This window comes from Prionailurus viverrinus, chromosome D3 (assembly GCF_022837055.1).
Source record: "Prionailurus viverrinus isolate Anna chromosome D3, UM_Priviv_1.0, whole genome shotgun sequence".
Classification (NCBI taxonomy): Eukaryota; Metazoa; Chordata; class Mammalia; order Carnivora; family Felidae; genus Prionailurus; species Prionailurus viverrinus.
The window spans coordinates 57,999,741-58,026,250 of record NC_062572.1 but is presented as its reverse complement, the minus strand read 5'-3'; the positions used below and the strand labels follow the sequence as shown (position 1 = coordinate 58,026,250).

General features: G+C 40.4%; 1 protein-coding gene across 1 annotated transcript in view; it reads left to right on the top strand.

Moving 5' to 3' along the window:
* Nucleotides 1-1,165: 1,165 nt before the first annotated feature.
* Nucleotides 1,166-26,510, top strand: part of LOC125148658 (uncharacterized) — an 86,723-nt gene continuing 61,378 nt past the window's right edge. The window contains exons 1-4 of the mRNA XM_047826667.1: nt 1,166-1,674; nt 3,190-3,611; nt 3,891-4,032; nt 10,333-10,783. Of these exons, the coding sequence (XP_047682623.1) occupies nt 3,195-3,611; nt 3,891-4,032; nt 10,333-10,783 (1,010 nt within the window). The 5' untranslated portion in view covers nt 1,166-1,674; nt 3,190-3,194. The remainder of the gene's footprint in view (nt 1,675-3,189; nt 3,612-3,890; nt 4,033-10,332; nt 10,784-26,510) is intronic.

The window sequence follows — 26,510 nt, the reverse complement described above, 5'->3', positions numbered from 1 at the left end:
AGGTCATACCAAAAGGTGTGGTTTTTTTTTTTCTTATTGTTGTTTATTACCAAGTGGTTTTCAAGCGTCTCTGTTCTCTCCCTAATTCCCTACTTCCCTCTACAACTACATTTTCCAAGAGTCCCTATGGAAAGTAGGTGGAAGAGGAAGCCAATATGTGGGGTTGTGGCCTCACATTTTTAAATTTACTTAAAAGGTTATCTGAGGAAATATATACGTATATATTGGTGCCAAAATATGTTGTGTAGGTGGGTTGTCACCTTTTTAAGGGTCATTCGGTTCTCCCGTGAAAGAGTGGGGTGGGGGCGGGGTGGCGTCAAATCTTTTCCTTAAAACAGTACTACTTGGAGTACAACCAACCCCAGTAGCGCGGATGGTATTAGAGGCAGGTTGAACTGAAAGGCAGAAAGCTAAGGAGTCTTTCCTCTCTGTGATCTTGGGCAAGTCACGAAACCTTTGGACTGATTTCTTGTTAAGTGGGAATAACTTTACCGGGTTAATGGAGAAGTAAATGGAATAACCCAAGTAGAAGCACTCTGAAAAACAACCACCCCGGGTTTTGTGAACCGGAATGCGGAGCAGTCGCATTCCCAACCGTCGGGGTTATCCCCTTCCGCTAACTCGGAAGTCGCCTCACCAAAAGCCTCCTGCGGCGGCGACTCGTCTCCATGGCAACCGCTCCCTCAACCCGGGCCGGCTCCCAACCCAGCCGCGAGGACCGGAAGCAGCTTCCGACCGGGCGCTTTCCCGGCACCTTCCGGAAAACGCGGGGTCGCTCTTCCCCGTCGGGAGGTGAGAGCCGAGGCCCCCTCTGAACCCCTAGGCTGCATGGAGAGGCGTCCTCACCCGGGGTTTGGGAGGAGGTGGCGCGGACCTCGACGACACCCTGAGGCCGCCCTCCCAGCCCGTCCCTCCGCACAACCCCTCTTCACGCCCGCTCCTGTCACCCCCCCGGCGTTTCCCTCGGCCCTCAGCCGGTCCTGCACCTCTAGGCCCCCTAGCCGCGCGCCGGGACCCCCCTCCCCTCGTCCTCCCGGTGCAGCCCCGCGGCGCCTGCCGCCACAGCCGAATTCTCTCGGCTCCCCGCCGGCGCGCGCTCACCTGGCCTCCGCGCAGCGTCCTCAACGCCCGCGCGCGGCCCGCGGTCTCGCGGGGCCGGGGCCCCGCGCGGGGGAGGCGTGGGCGGGGTGGGGCAGGTGGGCTACGCGTCCGGAGACCCTCCGGCGCCAACCTGCGGCGACTCGGCCCCGCTGGAGGAGGGGTGCTGGGGTGAGCGTCGGTCCTCCGCCGTAGCACCCCGCTTTCCGGGCTCTCGGCGAAGCCTCCCCTCCAGGGAGGGAGCCCGTTGGTCACAGGCCCGCGCGTGTGTTGGCGGTTCGGTGTCCCAGTCTCCTGTGTAGCGCCGAGAGCAGCTGTGGAGGTGGCACGCGGCTGCAGGTGCTGAAGAGGCAGAATGCGTGCCGGCCGCCACTCTCTCCGTGACTTCCAGAGGCTTTTAGTTTAGAGTCCCTCAATGTAACGCTCCCAGACGGCGTCCGAACTCATGGCCTCAACCTTTCCCGCCGCCCAGGTCTCGACCCTAGATTCTCCCCCGGCGCAGGATCATCTGGGTCTGCTGCTCCTTCTCGGCACCCGGACCCCTGCCCCCGGCCTCTTGACCACGCAGCACTGTGGGTAAGTGGATGGCCCGGAATCAGGCCCCGTCCCTGCCCCTTTGCCCGTGGTCACTCCACCTGAGCTTGGCAGGTTCCTCATCTACAAGGCAGGCATGGAAGTAAGCGTGCAGGACTTTTGAGAAGGTTTAAAGGAGTTTCTCTTTAAGGTGCTGAGAACAGTGCTCGGCACATGGTTAATACTCTGTGTCAGCTGTAATCATTTGCTGCATAGCAGTGTATATAACGTTCTTCTATTTACTTGGTAACGTTGTCTCTCACCTGCTAGAGTTTTAAGAAGCCACGGGTCTTGTTCAGGTCAACTGCATAAAAAAGAAAAATCGGGTCACCTATAAGATTTTGTAATCAGCCATCAGTGATCAGTGATGCATATAGTGCTAGAAGTGTCTTTCCACCCCCTTCCTGCTGACAAGCTCATGATACCTGGAGAAATTACATCACTGAGTTTGCTGTTGACATTGTGAATTGGTGAACAATCGTTTCAGTAATTCCTTTGATAGTACCTAGCAAGACATTTGCCGCTCTCCTTTGACCCCAGCAAGCCAAGTCCTTGGGATATCCTTGAATAATTTGAAAGGAGAAAAATATATTCCTGAAAATGTGCCTCCCATAATTATTTATGGTAGTCAAACTTAGAAACAACCTAAATATTCTACACTAAAGAGATAGGTAAATAATGGAGATGTTATGGATGGGAAGTAGAAGTGAATATGAAAAAATAGAAGCACATTAAGATTAGGGAATGTACAATTACTTTTTCTTTTAAATAGTTCCTTTAATGTCAAAATAGTATTGTTTTAATGCTGTTCAATAGTATTAAACTTAATGTTTTATTTAATACTGTTAATAGTAAGTGTTGAAAAGAAATCCACATGAATACTTCTCTCATGAGACTATTTCTTAATGCTCTTTGCAACAGGCTAGAAAAAATTAATTGGCTGTTTGAGCGTGCCCCAGAGTCATAATTTTTCTCAAGCTTCCCTTATTTCTGTTCTCCAGGAGTTCCTGCACAATCCTGGCTGATCTCTTATTGTGATATTTAGTCAGCCTTATGTGCAAGATTTTCAGAATAAATTGGGAATTACTCATGCATATGAATTAATGCCATCTTAGCTCTTCAATTCTCTTAAGGAAGTATTCTTTGAAAGCATGGTTTACGTTAAGATTAAGGGCAGTACTTTCTGTAACAGTGTTATGTTTCTTTGTTTTTAAATTAAAAAAAAAATTTGTTTATTTTGAGCATGCATGGGGGAGGGGCAGAGAGAGAGGGAGGGAGAGAAGGAATCCCAAGCCAACTCTGCAGGCCTTGATCTCACAAACCGAACCTGAAATCATGACCTAAGCTGAAATCAAGAATCAGAGGCTTAACCTACTGAGCCACCAGGTGCCCCCAGTGTTGTATTTCTAAGAAACGTGTCTGTGTCTTGTTTCTACCTGTTTGTTTAATCGTATTTAAGGAGTGTCCTTAAGGAAAGCTCACCTCCCTGAAGATTAAAGCCTACTTATTTATTTCCAGTCCAAATGTCTGCAAAATTGAGAAAGTCCTCACTCTGTCCACAACCTTCAGAGCAGTCTGACAGCATTGTGATAGTGAAGATGGAAGAGGAAGAGCAGATCTGTGATCTGGACTCCAGCCTCCCCTGGAGCACCTCCTGCAGCCCAGAGACCTTCCACCAGCAGTTCAGGCACTTTGGCTACCAGGAGTCGCCTGGGCCCCGGGAGGCTCTGAACCGGCTCCGGGAGCTTTGCCATCAGTGGCTGAGGCCCGAGGTGAACTCCAAGGAGCAGATCCTGGAGCTGCTGGTGCTGGAGCAGTTCCTGGCCATCCTGCCTGAGGAGCTGCAGGCCTGGCTGCGAGAGCACCGGCCCGAGAACGGAGAGCAAGCCGTGACTATGCTGGAGGAGCTGGAGAAAGAGCTTGACGGGCCAACTGAGCAGGTAAAAAGGCATCAGGCACGGATGGGCAACCAGGCTGGGTTAGAAGCTCTGGGCCATTATTGGGGTAGAGCTCTCAAATTGTACTCCCACTGAACACGCTAAACATGTTGGGTGGTGAATGTACTCCCAGCTGTGCCAGAAAACTGAACACGGCTGTGCTTTCTTCCTCCCTTTTCCTGCGTCCCAGGATATTTCTACATAGTTTCTTCTCTCTTATTTTATTTCAAAGTCCCAACGTGGGTCTCTTCTTCAGCCTCAGGTATGCCTAACTGCTTTCAGGTGTTTTTTGGACAAAATGAGGACATGCTTGCAGAGAAGTTGTCACCTTGGGAAATTCATCGGGAATCACCAAATAGCCAGATCAAGCCCATTAAGAAGCAGCTGCCAATAACATCACGGGAGTTTCACTCAAGACAAAAAGGTGAGGGGCAGGATTCAGTTCATGGTGGGAGGTAAAGGTGGCCTCTCACCTGACCACACACATCTCAGCTGCTCTCTGTAAGAGGTCTCAGATCTCCCCTCCTGCCTCTTCTTCACATGGGAACTTCCACCATTATATGTTGTGCTAATAATGATCACTCTCAGTATTTTGTTCTTGTTTCTTACCCATAGAGTCTTGTAATATCTTTCAGATTTTTAAATCCTTGACATCATCTGCATGGGATTTTCAAACCTTTCTTTAAGAATCATGACCCTTTTTGGGGCTCCTGGGTGGCTCAGTTGGTTGAGCATCTGACTTTGGCTCAGGTCATAATCTCACAATTTGTGAGTTTGAGCTCCGCATCAGGCTTGTTGCTGTCAACGCAGAGCCCGCTTTGGATCCTCTGTTCCTCTCTCTCTCTGCCCCTCCCCCGCGTGCTCTCTCTCTCTCTCTCTCTCTCTCTCTCTCTGTCTCTCTCCATCCCCCTCTCTCCCACCTCATAAACATTAAAAAGAAAAAGAAGCATGACCCTTTTCTCAAATGAAATTTTACATGGAGTCCCAGCAAGTAAAACAGATGAAAACACAGCTACTCTAACTGAAGCAGGAGCAAGCACTGTTGGTCCACAGGGCACCAACCTGGCCTGTTCTCAGATGTTTTACCTTCAGGCAGCTCCTAAGGGCCCTTCTGAGGGACCATAAAGTCACAGTCTACCTCATCATATCATACCTAGTCTACCTCATCATATTCTGTTTCTTCTTGTTTGGTTACTGGTGACATCTAGTACTATAATCGCCATATTGCTGCTAAGATGACTTTGCCCTCCTGTGGTGACTCGAATTTGAATATTTTTCCTCACATGCTAAACTGGCCTCTGTTGCTCCTTGCACCCCCCTTTTTTTTTGGTATTTGTTAACAGAAGTAATTTTCTATTTATTTTATTATTTTTTTTAATATAATTTGTTTTCAAGTTAGCTAACGTACAGTGTATACAGTGTGCTCTTGGTTTTGGAGGTTGATTCCTGCGATTCATCACTTACAGTGCTCTTCCCAACAAGTGCCTTCGTTAATGCCCATCACCCATTTCCCCTTTCCCCCTGCCCCCCCCCCCCATCAATCCTCCATTTGTTCTCTGCATTTAAGAGTCTCTTAATGGGTTTGCCTCCCTCTCTGTTTGAAACTATTTTTCCCCTTCCCTTCTCCCATGGTCTTCTGTTAAGTTTCTCAAGTTCCACATGAGTGAAAACATAAGATATCTGTCTTTCTCTGACTGACTTATTTCATTTAGCGTAATACCCTCCAGTTCCATCCCCGTTGCTGCAAATGGCAGGGTTTCATTCTTTCTCATTGCCAAGTAGTATTCCATTGTATATATAAGCCACATCTTCTTCATCCATTCATCAGTTGATGGACATTTGGGTTATTTCCATAATTTGGCTATTGTTGAAAGTGCTGCTGTAAACATTGGGGTACATATGCCCCTATGAATCAGCACTGCTGTATCCTTTCGATAATTCTTTTATTTTTATTTTTATTTTTTTTCCTTTGGATAATTTTTTTTTAATTTTTTTTTTTAACGTTTATTTATTTTTGAGACAGAGAGAGAGCATGAACAGGGGAGGGTCAGAGAAAGAGGGAGACACAGAATCTGAAACAGGCTCCAGGCTTTGAGCTGTCAGCACAGCTGACATGACCTGAGCCGAAGTCGGACGCTCAACCGACTGAGCCACCCAGGCGCCCCTCCTTTGGATAATTCTTAGTCGTCCTGTTGCTGGGTCATAGGGTAGTTCTATTTTTAATTTTTTGAGGAACCTCCACACTGTTTTCCAGAGTGGCTGCACCATTTTACATTTCCACCAACAGTGCAAGAGGGTTCCCATTTCTCCACATCCTCACCAACATCTTTTGTTCCTTGAGTTGTTAATTTTAGTCACTCTCACCAGTGTGAGGTAATATCTCAATGTGGTTTTGATTTGTTTTTCCCTGACGAGCGATGTTGAGCATCTTTTCATGTGTCTGTTAGCCATCTGGATGTCTTCTTTGGAAAAGTGTCCGTTCATGTCTTCTTCCCATTTCTTCACTGGGTTATTTGTTTTTCATGTGTTGGTTTCGGTAAGTTCTTTCTAGATTTTGGATACTAACCCTTTATTCGATATGTCATTTGCAAATATCTTCTTCCATTCTGTTGGTTGCCTTTTAGTTTTGTTGATTGTTTCCTTTGCAGTGCAGAAGCATTTTATCTTGTTGAGGTCCCAGTAGTTCATTTTTGCTTTTATTTCCCTTGCCTTCAGAAACGTGTCAAGTAAGAAGTTGCTGTGGCTGAGGTCAAAGAGGTTGTTGCCTGTTTTCTCCTCTAGGGTCTTGATGGTTTCCTGGCTCACATTTAGATCTTTAATCCATTTTGAGTTTATTTTTGTGTGTGGTGTAAGAAAGTGGTCCAGTTTCATTCTTCTTTATGTTGCTGTCCAGTTCTCCCAGCACCATTTGTTAAACAGACTGTCTTTTTTCCAATGGATACTCTTTCCTGCTTTGTCAAAGATTAGTTGGCCATACATTTGTGGGTCCATCTCTGGGTTCTGTATTCTATTCCAGTAGTCTGTGTGTTCGTTTTTGTGCCAATACCATACTGTCTTGATGATTATAGCTTTGTAGTAGAGGCTAACGTCCGGGATCGTGATGCCTCCCGCTTTGGTTTTCTTTTTCAACATTACTTTGGCGATTGGGGTCTTTTGTGGTTCCATATAAATTTTAGGATTGTTTGTTCTAGCTTTGAGAAGAATTCTTTGCATCACTTTTTACAAAAGTGCTTCAAAATGGCTAGCATAGCTTTTCCATTGCAGATACTAAAAAAATAAGTGCTATGGAAAGAAAAACCAAAGCAAAATGAGGGGGATAAGTATTATCAAATAAAGTGGGGACAGAGTCTTATTAAATAAAGTGGTGGAGAAGCCCTCTTTGATGAGTGACATCTAAGCAGAGACCTTCCTTCTAGATGATCATGCTGGATAAAATGGGAGTCAGAAATGAAAAGGGAAACCCCAACTGGGAGTATCTCCCCTCCTCCCCCCAGCACTGCTTCCTTATTCTATGGGGTTTGATCAGCTAAGTAAAGTTAGAGTTTTTCCAAGAGAATTTTAATAAGAAAATATAGGAAAAATAAAATACAGAAATGTAGAGATTTAGAAAATATTTCTCTTACTGGATAAATACCTGCTCCCAAGAGGCTTGTGCCGGGGACTTAACACCTCCAGTCTAGCAGTTGTCTTGGCTTAACTAAGAGAAAAATGAAAGTCTGTTCACACTCCATCAGGATCAAGAGGGAACCACCCCTGCTTCAGCGGCTTTTTGTGGCAGTGACTACAAAAGTAATTAGCCTTAAAGCCAGGTTTTAGGATCTCAGAGTTGGCAAGGACTATGTTCTACCTCTGAATGTCCTCACAGAGGCCTTTTCTACATTTTTTGTTTTGTTTTGTTTTTTATTTATCTTTCATCATGATAAGTGCACTCCTTAATCCCCATCCCCTTTTTCTCCCATTCCCCCACCCTCCTCTCCTCTGGTAACCATCAGTTCTCTATAGTTAAGAGTTTGTTTCTTGGTTTGCCCCTCTCTCTCTCTCTCTCTCTCTCTCTCTTTTTCTCTTTCTCTCTCTTTCTCTCTCTTTCTCTCTCTTTCTCTTTCTCTCTCTTTCTCCTTCACCCCCCACCCTGCTAATTTGTTTTGTTTTTAATTCCACATATGAGTGAAATCATGTCTTTCTCTGACTGACTTATTTTGCTTTATATTATACTGTCTAGCTCCATCCATGTTGTTGCAAATGGGAAAATTTCATTCTTTTTTGGCTGAATAATTTTAGTGTGTGTGTGTGTGTGTGTGTGTGTGTGTGTGTGTGTGTACATCTTCCTTATCCACTCATCTATTGATGGATACTTGGGCTATTGTAAATAATGCTACTTTAAACATAGGGGTGCATGTATCCTTCGAATTAGTGTTTTTGTATTCTTTGAGTACATACTCACTAGTACATTTGCTGGATAATAGGCTAGTTCTACTTTTAACTTTTTAAGGAACCTCCATACTATTTTCTACAGTGGCTGAACCAATTTGCGTTCCCACCAACAGTGCAAGAGGGTTTCTTTGTCTCCACATCTTCACCAACACTTGTTTCTTGTGTTTTTGATTTTAGCCATTCTGGCAGGTGTGAGGTGAGATACCTCATTGTAGTTTTGATTTGCATCTCCCTGATGATGAGTGATGTTAAGCATCTTTTCACATGTGTGTTGGCCATCTGTATATCTTCTTTGGAGAAATGTCTGTTTATGTCTTCTGGGCAAAAGACAATTTTTCAATTGGATTATTTGTTTTTTGGGTATTGAGTTGAATCAGTTTGTTATATATTTTGGATACTAACCCTTTATTGGGTATGTCATTTGCAAGTATTGTCCCCCATTCAGTAGGTTGTCTTTTAGTTTTGTTGGTTGTTTCCTTTGCTGTGCAGAAACTTTTCATTTTGATGTAGCCTCAATAGTTTATTTTTGCTTTTATTTCCCTTGCTTCAGGAGATATTTCTAGAAAAATGTTGCTATCGCTGATGTCAGATTACTGCCTTTGTTCTCCCCAAAATTTTATGGTTGTGGGTCTCACACTTAGGTCTTTAATCTAATTCAAATTTATTTTTGTGTGTGGTGTAATAAAGTGGTCCAGCTTCATTCTTTTATGCCAGTACCATACTGTTTTCCTGTCACTTTGTAATATAACTTGAACTTTGGAATTGTGATACCTCCAGTTTTGTTTTGTTTTGTTTTGTTTTTCAAGATTGTTCTGGCTATTAAAGGTGTTTCATGGTTCCATACAAATTTTAGAATTATTTGTTCTAGTTCTGTTGGTATTTTCATAGGGATTGCATTAAATCTGTAGATCGCTTTAGGTAGTATAGGCATTTTAACAATATTTGTTCTTCCAACCCATGATCACTGAGTATCTTTCCAGTTCTTTGCATAATCTTGAATTTCTTTCATCAAATGTTTTATACTTTTCAGAGGATAGGTCTTTCACCTCTTTAAGTTTATTTTTAGATATTTTATTGTTTTTGGTGCAATTGTAAGTGGGATTGTTTTCTTAATTTCGTTTTTTGCTTTCTGTACATTGATTTTGTATCCTGCAACATTACTCAATTTACCACTTGTAGTAGTTTTTTGGTGGAGTCTTTAGAGTTTTCTGGATATAGTATCGTGTCATCTGCATATAGTGAGAGTTTTCCTTCCTTACCAATTTGGATGCCTTGTATTACTTTATGTTGTCTAATTGCTGTGGTTAGGACTTCCAGTACTGTGTTAACTGAAGGTGACAAGTGTGGACATCCTTGGATTTTGACATTGAGGTCACTTTAGAGTTTGAGGTATCAGAAGTGAATTTGAGACAATCCTTACCATTTACAAAATGATTTCTATTTAAACCAGTAATAATGCCATTCAACTAGTACTATAAAATACATACAAGAGTAGAGGTTTTTCATAAATGGGTGCTTTGTGCTACCCTTGATTTGTTTGAGGTGTCTGTTATCTCAGTCTGTAATTCTCCCCCCTTTTCCCCCTAATTTTTATTTTTTGAGCTTATTTTCTATATTCATTTTTCAACGTTTATTTATTTTTGGGACAGAGAGAGACAGAGCATGAACGGGGGAGGGGCAGAGAGAGAGGGAGACACAGAATCGGAAACAGGCCCAGGCTCTGAGCCATCAGCCCAGAGCCTGACGCGGGGCTCGAACTCACGGACCGTGAGATCATGACCTGGCTGAAGTCGGACGCTTAACCGACTGCGCCACCCAGGCGCCCCTCTATATTCATTTTTGACCCTTGGCTTTCCTCATTTCATTCCTCATTATTAAACTTTTCTCTGTTGACCCTCGCACTAAGGCTTGTCTATTACTACCCACTGCCACATTTGTCTCCTCTTCTGCTTGTTTCTCTGCTTCTCCCATTATTCCTTATCTTGTAGTCTCTTTTCTTCCAGATTTTCTTCGGTCTCTGATATATCTTTTTACCTCTACTCACCATTCTACTTTTTGCATGGTGCTTTTCATCTTTATAGTTGACTGTCTCCTCAGTATGTAAAGCTTTCCCTCTTGCTTTATGATGTTCTCAATGTGTTCTGTCTTAGCATCCTCATCTTCCACACTGTGATGCTATTTTACAAACATGCTGGCTAATAAATAATCCATATGTATTTCATTTGGATCATTCAATTTACCTTTCTTTCTGAACAGAGAATGAGTGAAATTGCTTTTCTCTATATTATTTCAGCTAAAGAGAGCAAAACTATCAATGTGAATTCAGCTTCGAGGCAAAAGACTCCTCCAACCATACAACTGCCTTACAATATTTCTGACACCCTTCATATGAATGCTTCCCAGAGTTTCACGTATAGAAGAGCTTGTGAACAAGATAGTGGGTTTGAAAGAAAACAGAGAAACCCTTCTGGAAAAAAACAACATAAGTGTGATGAATGTGGCAAAGTCTTCAGTCAGAGCTCAGCCCTTATCCTACATCATAGAATCCACAGCGGAGAGAAACCTTATGCATGTGATGTGTGTGCAAAGGCTTTCAGCCGAAGTGCAGTCCTGATTCAGCATCGAAGAACTCACACTGGGGAAAAACCCTACAAGTGTCATGAATGTGGGAAAGCCTTTAGTCAAAGCTCAAATCTTCTCAGACATAGGAAAAGACACACTAAAGAAAAAGTCCCATCAGGGTTGTAAGGGAATCAAAGCATTTGCTCAGAGCTTTGTCAGCAGGATAAGACAGAAAGCACACACACTCTTTCAGTATTTCAGTAGTTTTTAGTGGGCACTGGTTTGCTTTCAAAAGTCATAAGAGCTACAGGAGAGAACGTAGAATATCTTCTATCATCATTGTTTGCTTTTCTGCTTATCAGTGCAGTGTCAATCCAGATGTTTGAGATTCTAAAGCTGAATTCAAATTTCCATCCCCAGGGCAACTCTTGCTTGAAAAGATATTCCCAAACATGTTCTATTTCCATTACTAACACAAGTAATAAACTAGTATATTTCCTTTTAGACAAACATATTTTCCCTGTTGAGAAGGAATCAGTATCAAGATAAGTGTTTTCTTCTAGTCCATAACTTGAGCACTGGAGTTCTCAGACCAAAGATTAGAGCATTTTAAAAATTTTTACCATTTGTTTTCTCTTACCAGATTCAAAATACGAGAATAGGATTGAGGAGACTCAAAAGAATTGATACCTTCAGACCTGGGCTGAAATGTCCAGGTTCATTGTTAGGAGGCAGATGAGTAAAGGCACTTAATCTCTTATGGAAATCCACAAAAGCCTATATACTATTGATGATACTAAGTAGTTTCCTATGTAGGAAATAAATAATCTCCTTTACAATGTAATTTGGAAATAAATCCGTGAAAACATTAAGATGGCTCTACATGTCTTAGGAACATTCTACATAAGGAACATTCTAATAAATAGGGCTATCTGTGGGTGCTCATATAAGGTTCATGGTCATCTTAAAATGAAAAAAGGGAGATGAAAATACTGTCCAATTAAGACTGATATAATAGAAATATTAGCAAGTGTGGCGTGTGATGGAGAAGTACCACAGCTTACATGGAAAAGGAAAAGGAAACCCTTAACAACTGACCACTATCCTTCACTGTTCTTCATGGCCCCCTTTCTGGCATAAATCAGCTGTGAATATGTTTCAGGCATCACAAGACAACCTTTTCAGGGTCTTATGCATGCTTAGTAAGGCTTGTTTGTAGACAGGTTGTCAGGACATGAGACCCTGGGTTTTGATGCTCTGGTACAAAAGAAGACATTACCAAATTTCAATTTAAAGAGTCCACTGAGTTTTACCCATAGTTAAATCAATTAGATTTCTTGTTTAAAAATAAAATGACTGACTTGTATGTTATTAAAATTATTCTGACAGTGTACAACATAACGTTTCCTTTTCTAGAGATTCTTGATAAAACTATTACAAGAATACATGCATTATAATGTTTTTTGTGGTGCCACAGTTACCCAATATGGAAAGCAAACATCAGAAATGAAAGTCTTCAGGAGAAGGGAAGAGGGGACTCATAGTAAACTTCTTTGTCTGAGCGGGTTTCTTGTGAAGTATAAACATTGCATTATCAGAAAATCCAACCATATGTAGTGCTTAGAGTAACTCCAGACACAAATATGGGATTACTATGCTCTACTTAGAATATTAATAACATAAGATTGGTAAGGAGAGAGGTGAATGTAAATTGTAATTACAGAATTTTCTGATAGTGATTATACTTTGTAGCTGTAGTTAATAGGAATATAGGGTTTTGTATATTTTCAGTTATTAAAAGTGTAGGAGTATTTGGGCTCATTCTGTTCATAATTAAAGAAAGGAACAAGCCATCTATTAAAGCAGCAAATGCCTCAGAAATATGTATTGTGAATTACTGCTTAATTATTGAAAGAGTTTGTTGTTACTATGTGAATAAAATGACAGAATCTTAATCAACTGTTCTGAGGGAAGTTGTCTTCACTTGGTGCTGCCATAAACCTTAAAAGGTTGTATTCCCTGCATTGTGAGTAATCTGAATTTCTCCACAAGAAGGTGGTATGAGTCATATCATCTAAGTTCATGACGAAACTTTTAAGGCTGTTGCTGTGTACTGAGTGATCTTGCACTTACAAAAGTCACTTACTTAGGGGTGCCTGGGTGGCTCAGTCGGTTGGGTGTCTGACTTTGGCTCAGGTCATGATCTCATGGTTTGTGAGTTCAAGCCCCACGTCTGGCTCTGTGCTGACAGCTTGGAGCCTGGAGCCTGCTTTGGATTCTGTGTCTCCCTCTCTCTCTGCCCCACCCCACTCATGCTCTGTATCTCTCTTCTTCAGATATAAATAAACATTAAAACCATTTTTTTTTTTAAATTTTTTTTTTCAACGTTTATTTATTTTTGGGACAGAGAGAGACAGAGCATGAACGGGGAAGGGGCAGAGAGAGAGGGAGACACAGAATCAGAAACAGGCTCCAGGCTCTGAGCCATCAGCCCAGAGCCTGACGCGGGGCTCGAACTCACGGACCGCGAGATCGTGACCTGGCTGAAGTCGGACGCTTAACCGACTGCGCCACCCAGGCGCCCCTAAAACCATTTTTTAAAAAGTCACCTAATGAGTGGAAGGGGCTAGTTTATTTAAATGGAGAATTAATATGATTTCGGCTAACCTTGATTTTTAAAATTAGCACGATATTAGCACCCCTATTAGATTAATTCCCACAGATGTTGAATACTCCCAAATGAAATCGGTATTTTTAAGAATTTAACTTCATCTTGGCCTTTAATGTTAGCTATAAGCCTATGTTCTCTCTTTACATGAAACCAGACCACACGTTTATCATTGTCCTTAAACTTACCTGTATCAGGAATGATTCTGGATGCAAAATCCACCTTTGATGGTTTAAACAAATAAGGTTTTGTAACCAGAAAGCTGGAGGTTAGTTGATGCTGGCTGTCAATCAGCAGCTGAACAACAACTGGTCTGGATGTGGTCTCTGCCCTTTGGTCATTCCCTCATGTTTATTTTATCAGGCAAGAGAGCTTCAGGAATAACATCCAGGATCAAGTCAGGAAGAAAAAGGAAGTGGAGCTCCAGCAATGACCATCTCCTTTACTAGGAAAAGTAAAAGCTTTCCAAGAATCCCCAGCAAAATTCTGCTATGTTTCCTTTTTGCAAATGTGTTTCAGAAAGCATGGGTTTTCAACCTCTAGAGGGGAAGCAGCAGGGCAGGTGGGGATTGGGAATGACAATGGGTCAGCCAACAATGTTTGCTATACTCCTTGGCCACATTCTTCATGGGCATATGGCTATGATTTTGCCTCCTGCATTACAGGGGGAAAAATAACTTAAAAAAACTTCCTGCCATCAAATTTGCCAACCTATCTACACTTCACCCATCATTTCCCATCTTCAGAATGAAAGAGGGGTCTCGCTGGCCCCTCATCATTCCTTCTCACCTCTGAAGGACCTTGGCTGCCATTAGTAGTTACCTATCCCCTCTTCTATTTCTTCATCCTTTGCCTTCCTTGAGAATGCATCTCTTCAATATTTAAAGATGGTGATGTGACTGACCCTCCAACTCTATACTTTTCTGGTGCATCCACAAAATTTGAGATGGTAGCTAATCCCTGAGTGAGGGGGAGCAAAGTGACTTAGCTTTGACTTCATATGCTTCCATTTCTTTCAACCAAAATGATCTTTCAAAAACATATGCTTGATCATGTCACTTCCTTGCTCAAAACATACGCTTCCCATTGCTTTTAATATACAGTTAGCTCCTAAAAGTTTTTGAGACTCTTCATGATCTGACCACAGCTTACCTCTTCAGTTTTATCTCTTGCCATTGCCTTCGTACTCTATGCCAAAGAGAAGTTCTCCTGCCTCCAGCCTTTGCATGTGCTCCTTTTGAACTCTTAACATCTTCTGCACTTAACTCCTATGTATTCAGATTTTAGCTTAGGCTTCTTCCAGGAAGCCTACCCTAACACTCTGAGAGTAGGCTGGGGACCACTACCACACCCTTCTATTTTTTACATAGCAGTCTGTTCTTACTGGTATTTATTACCCAAAATATTTTTAAAATATCAAGCTGCAAATATGGCCCCAAAGAAGAGGAGGAGGAGGAATGATACTTTGGGAAGAAAGAAGACATGAGATAAATGAAAAGCCCTCTTGCCCCTGGTAATGATGAGGCAAAGAGATCAGACACAGGTGTCCCTTCATCTCTGCAGCCAATCCCTGCAGAAATGCCAGAGGGGATTGAAAGGGGAGAGGACTGCACCCCCTTCCTATTGATTGCATTGGGAGAGCAACTGCTGAAGAGACTTCCTATTTTCCAACACTGAACTATTGTAAAAATGGCATTGTAGTGCTAGGCAAAGGGCCTCTACCAGCTAACATCTCACTTAGAAGACCTATAGCAGTTCTCCATGCCCAATGGGGACCTTGGAAAAGAACTGATTGCACCACCTGGAGAGTTGGGACTGTTGCACAAACTTTGTGGATCTTATAGCTAAGAGCTGCAGGACCCAGTGGGCTCAGAATCAGCTGAGAGTCTCAGCCATACCTTACAGGGTGGTTAAAACTGATGTGGGGACAAATCACAAAGGAAGGGATACTGGCTTCCTGCCTAGTCAAAAGAACAGATCATTGGTTGCTATAAATTTGATGAGCAAACACAACAGCAGACCAACTGTGAAGACTGGAGACTAGAAAAGGACAGCAAGCCCAACTGAGACCTAATCTATAGCACTACCTCACCTAGTGTGAGTGAAACCCCCTTCCCAGGTATCCAGATGGCAGAAAAGGGCAGAGCAAGGAATAGCCATGTTAGGGAGTTGAACTTAAAATGAAATGAATAATTAAATTCTTCCACTACCACCACCACCCACCCAATGGGGTGGAGATTCAAGAAGTAAAAACATCAGTTATAAGAAATTAGCTCCATTTTCCTTTGCATATTTGAGAAGAATTGTGATAACTTTTTACCCCACCAAATGGACACTTATATCTGTTTCTGTGTTGACCCTGCTATTTTATGTTTCTTGAAAGAATGAACTGACTCATTCACTGGTGTTCCAGAGGCATCTGGCACAGTACCTGACCCATAACAGGCACTTAATTACTTGTAGAATGAAAACATTTGCAAATTATATGTCTGATAAGGGATCAATATCCAGAATATATAAAGAACCCCTGCAACTCAACAACAACAACAAAAATCCCAAACAATCCATTTCAAAAATGGGCAAAGGACATGAACAGATATTTCTCCAAAGAAGATACACAAATGAGTACAGGAAAAGATGTTCAACATCACTAATCGTTAGGGAAATGCAAATGAAAACTACAATGAGATATCCTCATACCCATTTAGGTGGCTTTGTTTAAAAATACAAAAAGTAACAAATGTTGGCAAGAATGTGGAGAAATCAGAACACTTGTGCATTGCTGATGGTAACGTGAAATGGTGCAGTCACTGTGGAAAACAGTTTTATAGCTCTTCAGAAAGCTGAACATAGAATAACCATATGATCGAGCAATTCCACTCCTAGGTATATATCCAGAAGAACTGAAAGCAGGGACTCAGACAGATACTTGAACACCCCGATCATAGCAGTATTACAGTAGCCAAAAGGTGGAAATAACCAAGTGTTCATTAATTGATCAATGGATAAGCAAAATGTGAGAGATATATGTATATAATGGATATTTTTCAGGCTTAAAAAGCAACGAAACTTTGATAATGCTACAACATGGATGAAACTTGAAAACCTTTTATGCTAAGTGAAGGAAACCAAACACAAAAAAAGAAATATTGTATGATTCCATTTATATGAGGTGTGTAGAACAGGCAAATTTATAGAGACAAAATAGACTAGTGGTTATCAGTGTTGGGGGAAGAGGATGAGGAGTTGTTTAATAGTACAGAATTTCTGTGTGAGTTGATTAAAAAGTTCTGGAAATGGGTAGTATGATTGTTATATGACATTATGAATGTATTTAATGCCACTGAATTGTACACTTAAAAATGGTTAAAATGGTAAATTTTATGTATATTTTACTACAATTAAAAAAAAAGCATTGGGGAAAACAAAGAGGAGATTACTTTTATATAATTCCTGCCCTAATAAAGTTCATATTCTAGCAAAAGTAGAAGTAAAAACCCTATGGAATGAATGTTGTTGAAAGGCAGAGGACCTGGGAGATAAAATCCAGACAAGTGTTTGGTGAAAGGACAACTGAATGTAAGCCCAAATAATGTTCTCTTTTCCACTAACGTTGAGGACAGGCAAGGATGAGACTACACTAGCAGCCCTAGAAGAAGATTTGGATGGACCATATAGACAAATCCTGGATGGCTAGTAAATAATATTAAAATTAGTTGTAATTTCCATCTTGAATTCAAAGTATTTCCTTGTATAAAGTTATATGCAAAATTAATTGTTGATTCCTGAAGTTTTACCTAATGTATGTATCTCATTTGGGTCTCTTAATCTTACTTGAATTTTAATTTAGCTCAGATTAACTAGCTTGTCTACAACTGAAGGATTATTTTTATTTAAAGGCTAGAATGACATTGGTTGGCAGCTTATATAACACATGGAACTCTAGTGTCTGAGCTAATGATCAGCAGGTAAACATCTGCTATCTTTTCCTATACAACTTGGCTGACTCTAGTACACGGCAGAAGGAGTTGTCAGGATTGTAAGTAGAATATCTCCATTTGGACAGGTCAGTAGGTTGCATTAGAACTGGATTAATCCATTAAACTTTGCTTTTATTCATCACCTATTAGCAGTCTTGTCACCTAAGTGATCATACAGTTTGACTTCTCAATATTCATTCAACCCCAAATTATTAATCTAAGCCAGTCATGGTAATCCTATTCTACCTGCAAGTAATTCTGATTTAGGAATGGGCATATCACCTAATCTGGGTCAATGAGACGCTAGGGGAAACCTGTTTTATGGTTTCCAGAAAAGTTTGCTTTCTCTAAAAGAGAGACATATAAAAGAGATTATACCTTTCTATCTCCAGATGCTGTTGTGGCTATGATGGCAGGCATTGCTGCTATAGCTGGCAGATGAAGCCGACACATGGAGGAAGGATCTAGGAAAACTACCTAGAAACAGGACTCAAGTCCTGAGGTACCATTCCTTTAAATACTTACATTAGAAAATAATCAAGGTTTAAGGGGCGCCTGGGTGGTTCAGTCAGCTGCGCGGCTCACTCTTGATTTGGGCTCAGGTCATGATCCCAGGCTTGTGGTTGTAGGATCAAGTCCTGCATCCATGCTTAGCATGGAGCCTGCTTAAGATTCTCCCTCTCCCTCTGCCCCTCGCCCCAACTTGTGTACTCTCTCTCTAAAATAAAAAAAAATTAAAAATTAAAAAGAATATAAGAAAGATTTAAATTCAGTGACCTAATTATCTACCTTAAGAATCTAGGGGAAAAAATATAGGAATTTAAAGCCAAATAAGTAGAAGGCACAAAATGATAAAAAATAAGAATAGAAGCTCGGTTCTAAAGAAGGTAGAGTAAGCACATTCCACTCTGTCTCTCTCTCCACAGAGAGATTCCCACAGAATCTGGGACAGAATGCATGAAGCAGCTGCTCCCTGAGGACTCCTCAAAGTAAATAACAGCAAGCAGATTGGGGAAGAAGATGAGAATTTGAAGTTCCCCTGAACTGCACTGAATTTACCCTTATTTCACTTTGGTATCTCCCAGCCTAGACTCAAAGGCAGCCTGAAACCCAGAAGTGCACACAGAGAGAGAACAGGAAGAACTCTAAGAGAAGTGCTCTGTGTCTTGCCTAAGAAAAGGGGCTCCTAAGGTCAGAAACAATGGGGGAAACCCATATCTCTTTTTCTTCTTTTGACTTCTCTCCTATCATAGCCTTCCAGGCAATACTATGACAATGGCGGCAGCAGCAACACAGCAAGGACAGGGGTCACAGGGAAGTCATCTTAAACTCAGAGGGAGGGGAGCCCTTCTCTCTGATTGGAGGAGCTTTGGTTCCAAGAGTATGGTTCCAAGAGTAATGGCTTTTTTTCTCTCTGTTTCCTATCGTTGCTTGAACCAGGATGCAGATACAGTTGAGAGAAGTAAATAGCAGAGCAAGGAAACAGAAAACCCTAGCTTTGTAGCTGGAAGACTATGAAGGGAGGTTTCAGGGAGCTAGGAAATGTTGAGTTTATTGCAAAGAGGAGAGAGATCAAGTGTAGTCCCCAAAAGTAATGGATGAACACCTCTGCTTGCCTCTAAACTACACACGCATGGATCTGACCCTCAATAGCAGAGCACTGAGAACTGAGCTCCAGGGTAGACTACTTTTCCAGATCCAGACTGGCCACTGGGGAGCATGCACAAAGGACTGGAAATGTCTGAAAACTGAACTGACTTTGGAACGGCAGTCCTCACAGAACTTGGGGCCTGACTCTACCTAAGGCAACTGCCTGCTAAAACAAATCAACTTTCTGTTTAGGGTTTAAAAGATATCCAGAATCTGATAACATAGTATCAAAATGTGCAAGATATAATGCAAAATTATTAGGCATAGGAAGAACCAGGAATATCTCAATTTTCAAGGAAAAAGAAAATCAAATGCCACTGTCTAAATGACACACATGTTAGAATTGTCAGAAAAAGACTTTAAATTAGTTGTTATAACCACGCTTAAGAAGAAAGAATGAATGAATGGAGAGATAGAAAACATCAGGAAAGGGGTGCCTGGGTGGCTCAGTTGGTTAAGCGTCCGACTTCGGCTCAGGTCATGATCTCACGGTCTGTGAGTTCGAGCCCCGTGTCGGGCTCTGTGCTGACAGCTCAGAGCCTGGAGCCCATTTCAGATTCTGTGTCTCCCTCTCTCTCTGCCCCTCCCCTGTTCATGCTCTGTCTCTCTCTGTCTCAAAAATAAATAAACATTTAAAAAAAAAAAAAAAAAGAAAACATCAGGAAAGAAATCAAAGATATAAGGAAGACCCAAATGGAAATTTCACAGCTGAAAAAATACGACAACCAAAATATTCACTGGATGAGGTCAGCGGAAGAATGCAACTGACAGATGAAATAGACCAGCAGAAATTACCCAATGTAAACAACAGGGAGAATAACAGATCGAAAAACAAAATCCTTAATGAATGTGGGCACAAAAATCCTCAACATATGTTATCAAATTGAATTCAGCAATGTATAAAAACAATAAAACACCTGGAATGAGTGGGATTTACCCCAGGACTATCTGGTTGACCCTGTATTCAAAAATTAAAGTAATCCACCAGATTAGTAAATTTCAAAAAGAAAAACCACATTGTCATATCAGTTGATGCAGAAGAAGTATTTGAGAAAATTCAGCATCCATTTATGTTACAAATAGAAGGTAATTTCCCCAGACTGATAAAGCGCATCTGTTAAAAACCTAGAGTTCACCACACACCAACTAGAATGGCCAAAATGTGAAACACCAACAACACCAAATGCTGGTGAAGGTATGGAGCAACAGGAACTCAGTCATTGTTGGTGGGAACGCAAAATGGTACAGATACTTTGGAAGGCATTTTGGCAGTTTCTTACAAAACCAAACATACTCTCACCATGTGATTCAGCAATCATTCTCCTCAGTATTTATCCAAAGAGGATGAAAATGTATGTCCACACAAAAACCTGCACATGGATGTTTGTAGCAGCTTTATTCATAATTGCCAAAGCTTGGAAGCAACCAAGGTGTCCCTTCAGTAGGTGAATGGATGCATAAACTGTGGTACACCCAGACAATGGAATATTATTCAGTGCTAAAAATAAATGAGCTCTTAAGCCATGAAGACACATGGTGAAACCTTAAGTGCATATGACTAAATAAAAGAAGTCCATCTGTAAAGATTACATATATATGATTCCACTATATAGTGGACTTTCTGGAAAAGACAAAACTATGGAGACAAAAAGATCAGTAGTTGCTGGTGTAGGGGAGATGAAATAGGCAAAGTACAGAGGATTTTTAGGGCAGTTAAAATACTCTGTATATAGATATCATAATGATGGATATGTCATTATACACTTGTCCAGACTCATAGAATGTACAATACCAAGAGCGAACCCTAAGGTACACCATGGACTTTGAGTGATTATGATGTGTCAATATAGGTTCGTCCTTGGTAAAAAAAATGTACCATTCTGGTGAGTGGTGTCGACAATGGGGAAGGCTGTGCATGTGTGGAGGTTGGGGGTATATGGAAAACCTCTCTACCTCCTTCTCAATGTGGTTGTAAACCTAAAACTGCTCTAAAAATATATAAAGTCTCAAACAAAACAAAACAAAAAACATAGTCATTATCATACTTAGTTATGAAAGACTGAATCCCTTTCCCCCTAAGACTGGGAACAAAGAAAGTTTGTCCACTCTTTCCATTCCTACGCAGCATTGTGTTGGAAGTCCTAGTCAGTGCAATAAGGCAAGAAAAAGAAGAGTAATACAGTTTAGAAGTTAAGAAATAAACTTTCTCTATTTGTAGATAACATGATTATCCACAGAGAAAATTCCACTGAATCTATTAAAAAAGCTTCTAATAGAATTGTGATGGTTAATTTATGTGTCAACTTTACTGGGTAAAGGGATGCCCAGATAGCTGATAAAACATTATTTCTGAGTGTGTCTGTAAGGGTATCTCTAGATGAGATTAGCATTTGTATCAGTAGACTGAGGGAAGAAGTTCACCCTCACCAATTATGGGTGGGTATTATCCAATCCCTTGAGAGTCTGAACAGAACTAAAAAGGCAAAGGAAGGGCACATTTGCTCTCTTTGCTTCAACTGAGACATCCATCTTCTCCTGCCTCTAGTACAGCAACCAGATGGAAGTATATCACCAGCTTTCCTGGTTCTCCAGTTTGCAGACAGCAGACTGTGGGACTTCTCAGCCTCCATGACTGCATGAGCCAATTCCTCTAATAAATCTCTTTATATATATGTTATAAATTGATCCTATTTCTGTTTCTCTGGAGAACCTTGACTAATACAGGAGTTTGTTAAGGTTGTAGGATAAAAGTCAATACTCAAAAATCAATTGCAGTTGATCCTTGAACAATGTGGGGTTAGGGGCACCAAACCACCTGCACAGTCAAAAATCCACATATAGGGGTGCCTGGGTGGCTCAGTTGGTTAAGCATCCGACTTTGGCTCAGGTCATGATCTCACAGACTGTGGGTTGGAGCCCCACATCAGGCTCTGTGCTGACAGCTCAGAGCCTGGAGCCTGCTTCAGATTCTGTGTCTCCCCCTCTCTCTGGCCCTCCCATGCTCATGCTCTGTCTCTCTCTATCTTAATAATAAATAAACATTAAAAAAAATTTTTTTAATCCATATATAATTTTTGGCTCTCCAAAAATGTAACTACTAATAGCCTACCTTTGACTAGAAGAATTACCTATAATGTAGTCAACTAACACATATTTATACATTATATACTGTATTCTTATAATAAAGTAAGCTAGAGAAAAAATGGTATTAAGAAAATCATAGGAAAGAGAAAATACATTTACAGTACTGTGCTGTATTTATTCATTTTTAATCCCCGTGTAAGCAGATCCACACAGTTCAAATGCATGTTGTCAATGGTCAGCTATATATTTATAAATATTGGCCATGTACAACTAGATATTTTAACATATCATTTTAGATAGCTCAAAAAACCAGTTGGTGCTCAGTAATAAATTGAACAAAACATGGGAAGGATCTGTACGCTGAAATCTACAAAATGCTGATGAATAAAATCTAAGAAGATCAAGCATAGGAAATATAGTCAACACTATCATAATAAGTTTGTATGACACTAGATGGTAACTACATTTATCAGAGTGAGCATTTCATCATGTATATAATTGTTGAATCACTATGTTATACACCTGAAACTAATATATTGTATGTCAACTACACTTTAATTAAAAATAAAAATTTTTTAAATCAAAGATCAAAACGAATGGTGAGATATCATGTATTGATTGATTGATGGGTTCAATAAAATTAACATGCCAATTGTCCATAAGTTGATCAATAGATTTAATGTAATTGTGATAGAAATTCCAGTAGGATATTTTTGTAGATATATATAAGCAACTAATTCTAAAAGTTATATGGAGTGCTAAATATCTGAAATAATTTTGAAAAGAAAACAAAGTTGGAGGATTCATGCTACCAGATTTTTAACAATTATGATAAAGCTATCATAATCAAGGTTATGGTATTAGCAAAGAGACACATAGATTAGTATAATAGGCTAGAGAGTTTGGAAATAGACCCACAAAAATATGGCTGATTGATTTTTTTATAAAGATGCAAAGGCAATTGAAACAAACTTCTTATCAAATAGAATAACTGAACATCTATATGCAAACCCTCTCCCCATGTAAACCCCCAACTTATAATTCATACATTATACAAAAATTAATGCACAATAAATCATGTACCTAATATTAAATATAAAAATATAAAACTTTTTAGAAGAAAACATGAGAGACTCTTCATGTCCTGGTGTTATGTATTCTTAGTTATGACACCAAAAGCACCGTGAAAGACAACAATGGATGAATTGGAGTTCCAAATTAACATTTTTCTCTGTAAAACATACTATTAAGAATAAAATTCAAGCTACAGACTGGGAGAAGATTTGCAAGTGATAAGACAAAAGACTTTTATCTAGAATATATATAGAACTTCAAAAATTTATCAGTAAAAAAAAACTTTTAAAAGAGGTGGATTGGGAGTGGGGGTACTTGAACAGACACTTCACAGAAGAGTATTTATGGATGGCAAACAAGCAAATGAAAAGTTTCTATACATTATTAAACTTTAGGGAAATGCAAATTAAAACTATGATGAGCGGCATCCAAGGGTGGCTCACTCAGTTAAGTGTCCCACTCTTGATCTCAGTTCAGGTCTTGATCTCATGGTCATAAGTTCAAGCCCTGCTTTGGGCTCAGCGCTGGTCATGAAGCCTACTTTAAAAAAATAAATAAACAAAAAGTAAAACCATGATGAGATATGACCACATACATATTAGAATGGCTAAACAACAACAAAAGATAACACCAAGTGCTGGTGAATATGTGGAGCATGTGAAACACTCATACATTCTCTCTAGGGACAGAGAATCTCCTTTAACTTAATTGATCTCCTTTAATTCATTACAATGTTTAAACATAGATGTCAACATAATTTCAGTTGCACATTTTACATATTGGTCACCAACATTATTCTCTTGGTAGATTTTCTAGGGAGGGGGAAAAAGCCATATATAAAAAATACATTATACATATTATACATATATATAATTTTTATGTATATAATTTTTTAATGCTTATTTTCCAGATTCATATTTTATGTGTCATATATTGTTGATTCTGGCTCAATGCTTCTTTTTAAAAAAAAAGTTAAAATTCAATTTATTGAAACTAAAAAAAGAAAAAGGTCAGATATATTAGCTTCAGCTGCTATAACAAAATACTATAGACTGCGTGGCATAAATAACAGGAATTTATTTCTTACAGTTCTGGAGGTTGGGAAGTCCAAGATCAAGATGCCAGCTGATTTGGTTCTCTGTGAGGGCTCTTTTCCTGACTTCCAGATGACCACTTTCTCATAGTGCCCTCACATGGTGGGGAGAGAGAGAGAGAGAGGAAGCAAGCTCTCTCCATGTCTTCTTATAAAGTGCACTAATCCCATTATGAGTACCCCCCCCCCATAACCTTATCTAAACCCATTTACTTCCTGAAGGACCCATCTTCAAATACCATCACATTGGGGGTTAGGGCTTCAACATGTGAATTTTGTGGCTGGGCACAAACATTCAGTCCATAATACCATATGATCCAGCAGTCTCTTTCCCAGATATTTACTCTGGAGAGATAGAAACTTATATACATACAAAAGCCTGCCCATGAGTATTTATAGTAGTTCTATTCATAATTGCCCAAATCCAGAAATAACTCAAAAGTCCTTCAATGGTTGAATGGATAAGCAAACTGTAATACCTACAGTAAAATATTACTCAGCTACACTTAGCAATTAAAAACTACTGAGACATGCAATAACAGATGAATTTCAAAGGCATAATGCTGAATGAAAGATATGTAAAAGGTGACATACTTTATAAGTCCATTTATATTACACTCTGGAAAAGTCAAAACTTTTGATGGATAATAAATTAGTTGTTGTTTGGGTTGGGGATGTAGGACAGTTGTGAGTGCATCTTGAGGAAGTTGTATGGAATAATGGAACTATTCTGTATCATGATTTTGGTAGTAGTTCCACAAATCTATACATATGTTAAAACTCATAGAGCTATATGCCACAACAAGAGCCAGTTTTACTGTATATTAATTTTTTTTTTTAAAAGAACTTCATGGGGCACCTGGGTGGCTCAGTCAGTTAAGCGGCCGACTTCAGCTCAGGTCATGATCTCATGGTCCGTGAGTTCAAGCCCCGCATCAGGCTCTGTGCTGACAGCTCAGAGCCTGGAGCCTGTTTTGGATTCTGTGTCTCCCTCTCTCTGACCCTCCCCCATTCATGCTCTGTCTCTCTCTCAAAAATAAATAAATGTTAAAAAAAAAAGAACTTCAAAAAATAGACAACAAATAATTGAGCAAATAATGCCAAAAGTTGATTCTTTGAAGAATTAATAAAATTGATGAACTGGAAGCCAACTGATAAAGAAAAACAACCCCAAAATTACCAAGTTTAGGAATGAAACAGGGGATATCACTACTGGTCCAATAGATATTAAAAGAATATTAAAGAAATATTATGAACAACTTTATGCCAATAAATTTGATAACTTACATGAATTAGATACATTTCTTGAGCAACACGAATTACTTCCTCTTACATCTCATTGACCAGAACTGAATCATATGGCCATTCCTAGCTGCCAGGGAGGTGAAGTGACTATCTGGCAAAGAGAAATAGAATGGTCATGGATGGCTTAATTCAATCACTGCATATGTCTGGGCAGAGTGTTGCCCCCCTCCAATCAAAAAAACTGGGATGTATTAGAAGTAATAGGGAGTGCTTTATGTAAGAAGTTAACAATGCCCGCTATAGGCTTTTAGCCATTTGCAATCAAAAGACTCCTGGTGCAGTGCCCTTATTGGCTAAAATGCAATCTTTAGCCCGTGTATTTTATTTTATTTTTGAGGGGGGGGAGGGGCAGAGAGGGGCAGAAGAAGAGGGAGAGAGAGAATCTTAAGCAGGCTCCACGCCCAGCATGGAGCTGGAGTGGGGACTCAATCTCATAACTGTGAGCCATTTAACCCACTGAGACACCCAGGCACCCCTAACCAGTGTATTTTAAATGCCTAGAGGGATAACCATTTTTTAAAAATGAGGCACCTGGGTGGCTTAGTCGGTTAAGCATCCAACTCTTGATTTTGGCTCAGGTCATAATCTCACAGTTCCATGGGATTGAGCCCCTGTCCAGCTCTTTGCTGGCTGCATGGACCCTGCTTGGGATTCTCTCTCTCCCTCTCTCTACTCCTCTTCCACTCACATTCTCTCTTTCTCACTCTGTCTCAAAATAAATAAATAAACATTACAAAAATAAATGCCCAGAGGGAAATACTTTTGAGCTGAAGGGAAGGACTGAGAGCTTCAAAATAAGTGTTAGAGAAAAGCCTAGAAAAGATCTTTTTTTTTTGGTTGATTTATTTAAGTAATCTCTGTACCCAATATGGGACACAACCCTGAGATCAAGAGTTGCATGCTCTACCAACTGAGCCAGCCAGGTGCCCATAAAAAGGGTTATTATTATTGAACAAAATCTGATTAACACTACATTTGAATGTCCGTGGATTTCTTTCCAATGTGAAAACTTCTCTTACTTTGCTTCCTCCATCTTTGTGTGCCTCCTCCCTTCC